Source organism: Falco peregrinus, chromosome 13 (genome assembly GCF_023634155.1).
Source record: "Falco peregrinus isolate bFalPer1 chromosome 13, bFalPer1.pri, whole genome shotgun sequence".
In the NCBI taxonomy this organism is placed as follows: domain Eukaryota; kingdom Metazoa; phylum Chordata; class Aves; order Falconiformes; family Falconidae; genus Falco; species Falco peregrinus.
Window position 1 is genome coordinate 16026544 of NC_073733.1, and position 10202 is coordinate 16036745.

General features: G+C 52.5%; 1 protein-coding gene across 1 annotated transcript; it reads right to left on the bottom strand.

The window, feature by feature from the left end:
* Nucleotides 1-5067: 5067 nt before the first annotated feature.
* Nucleotides 5068-10118, bottom strand: MMGT1 (membrane magnesium transporter 1). Its single transcript, XM_055817929.1, has 4 exons — nucleotides 9905-10118; nucleotides 9363-9415; nucleotides 8311-8414; nucleotides 5068-7361 (listed from the first exon to the last, which is right to left on the bottom strand). Exons 1-4 carry the CDS (start codon nucleotides 9984-9986, stop codon nucleotides 7199-7201), a joined length of 402 nt encoding a protein of 133 aa, XP_055673904.1. The 5' UTR covers nucleotides 9987-10118; the 3' UTR covers nucleotides 5068-7198.
* Between the last annotated feature and the right edge of the window lie 84 nt (nucleotides 10119-10202).

The window sequence follows — 10202 nt, forward strand, 5'->3', positions numbered from 1 at the left end:
TTTTAGGGCTGCTAATTAAAAGTCTTGTGGCAGTCCTCTGAGAGAGAGCGCCTTTAAAGATGGATGGAGGGACTTACCCAAGGTCATACAGTGTGTCACTAGCAAAGATGATTATAAAATCCATGCCCTAATTTGGTCTTGTACCCTGAATTATTTCCCTGGTGTTGAAAATCCCACCACAAAACAACACGGTGGCTGTGCTGGGCTGTGTGTCCGTGGGCTCCGACCTGCCAGCCTGGGTCTGTCACGGGGGGAGCGTGGGGTGGTGCTGGGGCAGGTCCCTGCAGCCAGCTGCCACGCAGAGGTGGCTGAAGTGGGTGCCTTTTGCTGGAAGTGCGCTTCTGGGGCTGGAAAAAAGCAGGAGCTTGGAAAGAAGGAGGCGGGAGGGCTGCAGAGAAGTTGCCCAAGCCTGTAGGCACTTGCGGTACTGCCTCTCCTTTAAAGCTGAGTTCTGGCTTCTGACCTGAGCTGCTCCGGTGTCTTTTTTTTTTTTCTCAGACTTGTAAAAGTGTATTTTTAAATTCCGCTGACATCCCCTGGATTCAGGGCTCCTCCCTCTGCATGCCGGGAGTGGACAGAGCATTGTAGCCGCTACCCAAAATGTTTGGTAGCGTAAAAAGGAGATTGGTGGGGAACTGATGAGCTCTGGAAGAGGCTGTTTTAAGTGTATCATAGTGAGCAAATCCTCTTGCCGGGAGTATTGTTAGAAAACGGGCAGACAAGTGCGTGGCACTTGCAGTGCTGCCGCGGCGGTGTGGCTGCCTGTTTGCTGGCTGTGGGCAGGGCACGCCAGGGCTCCGCGTGCTGGCGAGGGATGCGGGGAAGGATGCTCATGGAGCTGCTGCTGCTGCGGCTATCTCTGCGGCTGGCGGCAGGTGAAACGGGGTGAGACTGACTCTTGGGAACTGGCTGTGAATTCCCCTCAGGAAAGGCGGTTGCTGGTGAGTCACGGCCCTGGCTGTGATGGGAAACTTGCTGGATAATAGGTTAAGTGATGGCTTTTTCCAGAAGTGCACACAACAGGACCCTGAGGAAGCTCTGACCTTGTGGGGCAGCTGAAAGCAGATTTTTGCCTGGGTTCCAGGTGGCCAAATTGTGCGTTCCTGTGGATGTGAGCAGCGCAGGCTTTCCTTCCCAGGGTCTGCCTTGCACCCCTGGGCTAAGCGTGGCCGCTCTGTTGAGGCGAGAGGGGGCTGTGAAAGCAAGGAAACGAAAGGGACTGCTCTCGTCACGATAGGAAACCAGTAAGAGGCTGAAAATGCTGAGGAAAGCCTTGTCCCGTTCATCCCGGGGCACGGATACGCAGGTGGGGAGCTGCTCAGAAAGGTGGAAACCTGCACCAAGCCGGTGTCCTTGGGGAGGCTGGTGCACGTGCTCCGTGTGGGGCTGGGGTCGGTGCTTTGCAAGTGGGCTGTCACGGTGCCACGCGCGGGGATCTCTGCTCTGCTCTGCTCTCCCTGGAGCCGCGTCTGACGTGACTCGCCACTCTTCTTGCAGTGCCTGTGTCTCTGCTCGCCCGTTAGCTGACCTCTGCTGAGCATCCCGTTGGTGGGCTTCGGCCTCAGTTCTGGCCCTTTCGAGCTCTGCAGTTCGGGCTTGAGCATGAGAAGCAGAGGGCAGAGCGCCTTGCAGACCTGCCCTGACCACAGCTCCCATCACGCTGGGCTGGGGGACATCTCAGCCTGCCTTGGTTGAGGTTGTCCTCTCCTGCCAGCCCTGGCCACCCAAGGCAGCAGCACGGCTGTATGTGCAGCAGACCTGGGTTTATTCGCCAGCCCTGTCGCACCCCATAGGATATGTGGGTGCCTCCCGTGCGAGATGAACATGGGTCTCGCTCTGCTGTGGTTTTTCATGTGTGATCAGGAGCTGCTGTATTCAAACAGGCTTTGAGGTAGCAGCCAGCTTCTGCCTCAGCGTGGTGGTGGTAGCTTTGACATTGAAATGGCACAGCTGTCACCAAGGTCCCTGGGAGGCATCTGTATGGGGTGGGAGGCTGCAAATCAGCAGCAGCGCCGTGGTCTTGGAGGAGGGGGAACTGTTTGGCCCCTTCTCTTCCCTCCCCGTGCTTTGCACTGCACCGAGGAGGTGGTGCCTCACTGTGGGGCTGCCCTTGCTGGGGCTGAGCCCAGGCCCGGGGGTTCCTTGGTGGCCCCTGTCACGGGGTGGGGATCGTGTGGACACGGGGAAGCGAGCCGCTTCTTGGAGCGCCTGCCAAACTGGTTCCTCCAAAACTGCTCTTGGATGCTAGTGGCTCATTTTGTGCACTTCTGCATCCGGGATGGGGGAGTAAATGGCTGCCTAAGCATCTGCTGTGCAGGCCGGGTGCTCTTCCTGCATCCCGTTCTGCAGCAGGGACCTCCCAGGGACGGGGATGCTGGAGCAGCCTGGGGCTCGGAGGGCATCAGTGCTGGCCTTGGCTGGCTGGCCCTGAACTGCTCTAAAACATGCAGCAGAAATACCTTGGGGGTGGAGGGGAAATTTTTTCTCTTTTTTTCTTTTTTTTTTTCTTTTTTTAAATCCAAAGTGCAGTCCTCTCGCAGCACAGCATGCCTCCAGCGAATCCCGGGGAAAATGGTTCAGCCAGCACCAGTGTGGGCACAGAGGGCACTGCCAGCACCACGGGCTCTGCCTGGCAGCAGGGGTTACACCAGGGATATGAACTGGGAGTAAATAGCTGCGTCCGCGTGTGGTCTGCGGGCTCCCCGGGACCACTGCTACCGGATGAGCCATTGGTTTGATAATCCAAATGTGACCTCAGATTTTTTTTCTTCTCTCCCTTTTTAAAAAGGCCTGGTAAGCGGTGCCACGGCACAGCCTGGGCCCCTGCCAGGGAGCCCTGGGGCTTGTGTTCCTGCCTGCGCTGCCAGGCTCCTGGCTGCTGCGCTGCTCCCTCAACTCCCATTGGCCTTTCTTGGCTGGAAAAAGGATTAAGTTAGCAGGACAGGAAAATTAATTAGCTGCCATTTTAAGGATGTAGCTTTCCTTGCTAGTCCAAAGTGTTTTGAAATGACATTGTAGCACCGAGACCAACCTGGGGCTGGTTAAAGGGCTGTTACCTGCCGGACCGGCGGGTTTCCACTGTGGTTCTCCCCCAGGTGGTTACGGCTTCGAGGTGAACCTCAAGGCCAGATCAAAGGAGTGTTGTGCCTGCGCTGCTAGTGCCGGCCATGGAAAGCTGGTACCGAAGTTCTTCCTGCTTGTTTCACATTCAAAGTAGCTTTTCTGTGCCCTTCCCCTCGGCGCAGGCAGTGGGGGGCTGCAGGGCAAGCTGTGCCATCGCTGCTCAGATGGGGCTGGGGGACGGGGGGGGCTGCACACAGGGACCACTGCAGCCTCGGATGCTGTGGGCTGAGCCTCAGCCTTTCCGAATGGCCTGGTGGAAAACTGCCTCTTGGCGTAGGTAGCCCCCAAAAAGGAGCAGAAGTGGTGCCGCTCTCCAGGTGTGTGTGTGTGTGTATCCAGCTGGAGGATGTCCCCACTGGAGGTGCTGGAGACGGAAAAGGGTGGCTGTGCTGCAGCATGGAGGAGAGCAAGGGAACCCAAAGCATGGGAAGCAAGTGATAAGGAAGCCAAAAATCATTTTAGAGTTAGAAATTGCCATTCCCTGCTTTCTCCAGGGAGGGAGATGCGCTGGTGCTCCAGGGGACCAGGAAGGGGCCGTGAGCCACCGGCTTTCCCGAGAAAGCCCTACTGCAGCAGTGGGGAGAGGGCACCCCGGGCTCACCCTCACACGCAGCGCTGACGGGTCTCACGGCTGCACTTTGCTTTCCTGCGCGGCAGCGCTGGTTCCAGCGCGCTCAGTCTCTGCCCACGCGGGGAGGGAGCCACGATGCTCCTCCGCAGCTCTCAGATGTGCGAGATCAGGAGCTACTGTCACAAGCGGTGCTACAGTTCAGCCCTCGCTGAACTCTAGGAAAAGGGGTTTCTGCCAGCTGTGCTTCCACCCCAGCCTCCGATATGGAAAGGGCAAGTGACAGCAAGAAACCTGACACAAACCGTGGTCCCTGTCTCCTCACCTTGTGAAGGTCTAAACGGCTCCTGCTCTCCTTAGCTTTAAACAAAAGCCCCCCCTGAACTCTCGCTGGCTGGTGAGGAAAAGCAGAAAAAACCCCAGCAAAATTAATGCAGATTAAACCTGCTACTCCAGCAATGAATGCAAATTATCAGCACATTATTTTTAGTATTTAACGTAGCAGAAACATCGCATCCTGCAGCCAAAGCAACTCAAGGCGCGATGGCAGTGAGGGCGCACGGGGCGAGGCTGGCATCTCCTCCTCTTGTCTAACCCGAGAAGCTCTTGGCAAAACTTCTGTTTTGCTTTTGAAGAAGGGAAGCTCCTCTGTGAAGAACTGCATGTTGCAAGGTAAGCACGAGGTAGCTCTGGGCGCTGGTTGAAGTGCCCCCTCCTCAGAAGGCTGCGGACCGTTTGGTTTTCCTTACCCCCGCTCGGTGCTGGATGCAGGCAGCCGCAGCGGCGTGGCAACGGGAGCCTGCTGCTCTCTCGGGTGCAAGCGTGATGGATGCTGCAGTTGAGCAAACTCCTCGAGTTCTTTGCTAACTTTTCAACCTCCCCCAACTGAAAAGCAGAACAGCGAGTGAAAAGCCATCTTGCTCAAGCCCAAGATTTTAACTGTCTCCAGCCTTGCCAGTAGGCAGTTTTCCCCAGCGACTGTTGCAACACCAGACCTTGCAGGGGCCTGTCCTGTGGCTTGGCAGGGGATTAGCGCATGGTAGAAAAGCCTTTGCTATGGTTAAATGGAAGACAGAAAATACGTCAGCTCTGCCAGATACATTAATTAGGAACCTCAAAGGCAGGCAGATCCCCCAGGCTGGTAACATTTCCCTCCTAACTGTTTCTTTTAGCTACTTGTAGCGTGCTATTTTGATTCCCCCCACTGATCTCATCTCATAGCTATGAACACCAGGCCAGGCATGCACTTTCACACAGAGCTGCTGTAATTAAGGCAATCACTTCTTGTCAATGCTAGGCAGTCACTTTTAAATATTCGGTCATCAGGGATTTGCTGCAGCAGGCTCCAGGTTGGTCAGAAATAAACTCCCAAACACTTCAAGGATATCAATTTTTATTGAACATTGCAAGATCAATAAGAAAAAATAATTTGTACAGCTTTGTGATATAACCATTGCTGCTGAAGGGTAAGGCTACTTGTCTCGAGGAGAGACTGGATGCAGCGAACAGGGTGTTCCCGGTAGGACCCGCTCCCAGAAGCAGGTGATGTTCTCCACTCACCCTGTCCCACAGCAGCACCTTCCCCCTCGGGCAGCTCCACGTAGCCTTACGGTAGCACAAATGGGGCTTCTTAGACATGAGGGGTGAGCAGCCCTGCTCTAAGAGACCCTCTGCAAATGGCTCACTACCCACCACAGCTGCGGTATCAGTCTGGTACAGTGGTTACTGACCTTCTGCCTTGCTTCTCCCTCCCTCCCTCCGCTAATTCTGTCTTTCCTTTGAGCCTCACGAGGTCACCTGGCCAGTGTTCAGCCCTTTCCTCTCTGCAGCAGCTGTTGCACAGCAGCCTCCTTCCCCAAGGAAAGGGCTCTGTCCTCAATAGAGAGCTGACCCGGTAACTATTTTTTGGTGGCCTTTGGTGACTGCATCTGGCAGGAGCAGATTTGTGACACCAGCTAGGGGGGAGCCAGGACACTTTAGGAAGTAATCCTGCAGCTCAGATGCTTTGAGCTGGCAGAGTAACCCTTTCTAACCAAACCCAGATGCTTAAGAGTGATTGTAGAGCAGCAGCTACGGATATTGCTCTAGCACTGGGGCACCCACTCCATAGGATGGGCAGAGCTAGAAAAAGAGGCTTCGGTTTACACAGTATTTTTGCTAAGCTTTTTGCCTTTGACAGTTCTTTTAACAGTTAAAAAAAAAAAACAAAAACAAAACATTAGGACAAAAGGCTGAGTTTCTATGGTGGCAGTGAGACATCCTCAGACTAAGCAAAATTCTAGTTGGGCCCATCAGTATGTCCGACTGCCATCCCTTTGCTATGTCAGATGGGTGAAATGCCAGACCAAGAGAAATTTTAGCATTGATTCCACCCCTAAGGGGAGATGAGAATTTAGACATTGGTGAGAGTTAAGAACTGCATCATCTGTCATAATACATGAAATCAAGACAGTAATCTTAAATCAATGAAGGGCTCAGCTGGAAAAAAGAAATCAAACTGAATGGCTCTGCGGGCAGAAAAGGGCGTAGTTGTGCCACGACCAGTTGATTACTGCTGCTGTACTAGTGCCAGCAAACAGAGCTAGCTGCTGGACCCTACCCCTGGACTGCTGACAGAACAGATACTTCTTATTGATGCTGAGATACTTCTCGTAGAAGATAACTTGGGAACTTGTATCTGGTGCCACACAGCATTCAGCCATCTGATGAACAATCCCATATTCACAACCAAAGGAACATAAATACAGTGGGTACACAAGCTGAGCAGAGTAGATTATCCATGTGATCAGATGTGAGCTGCCTCCCCCGCACCGGCACCAAATGTACAGCCGCACCCCAGGCAACTTGAGGCAACATAAGACAAGTTTACACTTAAACGAAGGAGGGCAACATGGAAATGATGTGATAATAAAAACCTGGGGGGGGAGGGGGGAACAAAACCCCAAACCAAAAACCTTTGCACAACTATTTTTCAGCACTGTAAAAAAATAAAAATGAAAGCAATCTTTCTGACTTCCTGTGCCTACACCAAGCAGGTCTCCCAGGCATCCTAAGAACAGGAGCCGCTGCCCCTTTTTCTGCTGTTAAGTGATGCAGTGCACACAGTATTTCTGAAGGAGTTTCATAAACTGTTGTGCAAGCAAACTGAAAAAATAAATAGCACTCAAACATTCCCTCTTGTCAAAGAACATTAATTGCAGTAAAAACTAGCTTGCTTTTTTGTTTTAACTGAAGTTAAGTCTGCTGCAACTTGGTTTAATATATGAAAATTTGAAGATGTGTTTCACAGCATAACTGTAGAATAATTTACACTGCATTGCCAATTCACAATTCAGTCATTTTCATTAACAGTGTACAAAGAAGGTCATTAGTTTATATATATATACTTTATAAAGTCTGGAAGATCAATATAAATACTGCTCCAGAAATTAAAAAAGTGTTTACATCCCCGACTTGAATATTACATCTCAGTGTCCTGGATTATTATTATTATAATCTGTAAAAGTCTTAGCGGCGCAGAGGTTCAAGTTTTCGAAATTTCAGTGATGAGCTGGATGACAAAGCATCTTGGTTTGAAGAAGAATTCACTGTGTCTGGGGACTGGAACAATACTCTACCACGATGATTAAATACATAAAAAGATGGATGGTTCCTTAATGTGTCAAATGTCCTTCAAAATAAATGTAAAAAGTCAACATCAATACTCTTTCAGAATATGGGGTTTAGAAGAGGTCAATTTAAGGTGTACCAGCTTTTACAGACACAGAAATACAAGTTTTTCAATCCAAAACTCTTGCTTGCTTTGTAAGTTTCCTAAACCAAAACACAGAGGAAATACAAAGCCAAGCATGAAAACTACTAACTGCTCCATGTGCAGAGGCTGCCCACCCCACAAAGTTCACCCTCCTTCCTTGAGCCTAGAGGCAGTATCGCTGCACGCACACACACCAAACGTGCCAGCCTTCGTGCAGCTGGCACTTGTGTTAGTAACCTTGATGCTGCTTACTGTCACCTTCCTGTCCCTTTCTGTGCCTGAAGCTAAGGGTTTTAGGTAAATACTACAAAATACAACAACGTCAACTTTTGTACTTTTCACACTCCCCTCTCTTTTTGGAAATGGCCAGAGAGGCCGTGTCTGCCCATCCGATTTCATATCCTTTTCAAAACCTTGATTCAAAATCCCTTATTTTCTTAAAAGGCTTTCAGGTATCCCACCTCGAGTAGTTTAGTGCTAAGATTCAAATAACTCAGGCTCTTGTAAGGAAGCAGAGAAAGAGCGAGCCAGGCACGCTGCCCTGTAGACTATGAGACCACCTCACGACAGCAGTTTGTGGCTGCTGAGCTCTTACTTTGCACATAGACATTTCATTCCTCTATGAACTCTGCACAGCAGGATTTTGGATGAGGAAAAGCAAGAAGTTGATTTAATTTGTTTCAGTTATCTAATTCTCTCTGAAATTCAAGACACTGTTGGCTTTCCCAGGTGTGACTGTTCCTCTCAGTGTAACTGCCTACAATGTGTGTTAAAGAAGAACTGAGCTAAAGAGCAACTATTTCACAGTGTTCTGTTTGTAGAGTAGCAGTTAGAGGCGTTTATGAAAAGAGGAAATAAAACATACTTATTTTTTAGTTCTGAAGTGGCATCCATGTCTTTAAATTCTCCCGCGATATGTGCTATCCCATAGCAGGTGACTGCAAAGGCTAACAGAGTCTGAAGAACTATCTGTAACAGAGGGAAACACAATGCAACACGCACATTTCCTGATATCTACCCCCCCCAAAATCTCATCTTTCAAACAAACAGTGTCTCTTGTGCTTTTCATCCAGTGATAGTAAGTGCTCTACAGAGCCGGGAAATTCAACAGTAGGGAAACTGAGGCACGGGAAGATTTAATACCCCACCTATTTAGCATGGCAAATCGGTGGCAGAGCTAAGAAGAGCTTCAGCTGCCTGACAACTGGTCTGTGCTGCATGAATTGAACCAAATCACATGGCTCCTCAGCGAGATCCCTAGAACAAAACACTGTGTCCTTGTGCACTTAAGGATCTAATACTCTTTCCAAGAAGCAAGTTGGCTGCCAGCACACACTGTGCAGCGGTGGCAGCTGCCGCTCGGTCCAAACACCATGCCTGCTTGTTGTGGGTATTTGATTTCCTTACCTTTCTGAGTAAGCAAAAAATGGAATGGGTAATAACTGAAGTGGAACTAAAAAAACCAAGCAAATAAAGCAAATAAAAACAACCTCTTCCCGAAGCAGGTTGTGCTGGGATCAAATGGGTGTGCAGCCACACTGGATAAACAAATGTCAGCCAACAAAAGCCAGAGGGAGGAGGATGTTTATGCTGCAAAGAAGGAGATGGATGCAAAAATTCTCTGAGCTACATTCAGGGAATTCCTGGACAAGATGCTTCAGGGTAGTACTTGAGAAGGAGAGGGAGGTCTGGACCTGGGGCTTGTTCCCTCTGGCAGATGTAACACAGCACAGGAAGCTGGGACAGAAAACACGGGTCCTTTTTGACAGCAGGAGCTCAAATGAAAGTGCAATTTGAAAACTACCTCACCCTTTACTCTTGCCTATCACATTTAAAAAAAAAAAAAAAAAGCAACTGAGAGACAAAACTATCCGCACAGCGTTACACCTTTCAAACATTGTAAAAACTTAAACTTACATCTATGGGCAACGTTTCATCTTCCTTTTCTGTTAATCTCATGTAAGAACGATCTGCAAAACGGAAACACAGACACGCATCGAGCCCCCCGTACGCGCCCAGCGACACAAACCCCTCGCGAACTTGCGGCCGGTCTGGGACACGTGTCACCCCCCGCCGCCCCCGGGCTGCTCCCGGTGCGCGGCCGGTCCCCAGCCCCGGGCGGCCCCGGCCAGCTGCCCCTCCCCCGGCCGCAGGGGAGGCAGCCGCGCTCCGGCGGCCCGGCCCGGCCCCGCTCCCCCCAGGCCCCGGCCCCGGCGCTCCGCCCCGTCCTGCCCAGCGAGCCCCGGCCCGCTCCGCCCGCAGCCGGCCCACAAGGGCAGGGCCGCCCCGGCCGCGATGGTGCTGAGGATGATGATGATGATGATGACGATGATGCCGCCGCGGCCCGGCCCCCGCCCCGGGCGCTCCCCCCGGGGGCCTCCCCGCGCCGCAACCCCTCTCAGGCGGCTGCGCCCGCCCTGACCCGACCCCCCCCCCCCCCCCGCCGCCCGCCCACTCACGCTGCGCCGCCGAGAAGGCGGCGTGGGCCAGGGCGAAGAGCCCGAGCCCCACCAGCCCCTTCCACACCGAGGCGGCCGCCATCGTCGCCGCCGCTCGCCCCGCCGCCGCCAGGGGCGCCCCCCGGCGCCCGGTGATGGCGTCACGGGCAAGGGCGGGGCCGGGCCGCGCCCGCCGAGGGGCGTGGCTGACAGGGCGTGGCTTTCCGCGGAAGGGGGCGTGGCCGCGCCGCCGCTTTCCCACGCGGGACCGTTGGCCATTGAGAAAAGCCAAGGGGCGGGGGCGGGCCCGCGGGGGTCC

Bases quoted from the DNA above. Each gene is read 5' to 3' on its own strand.
- MMGT1 (XM_055817929.1), bottom strand. From the start codon at position 9,986: ATGGCGGCCGCCTCGGTGTGGAAGGGGCTGGTGGGGCTCGGGCTCTTC. The intron at 8,415-9,362 runs GTAAGTTTAAGT...CCTCTGTTACAG, and splicing joins ATGAAACGTTGCCCATAGAT to ATAGTTCTTCAGACTCTGTT. The intron at 7,362-8,310 runs GTATGTTTTATT...TTTATTTTGAAG, and splicing joins ACTTCAGAACTAAAAAATAA to GACATTTGACACATTAAGGA.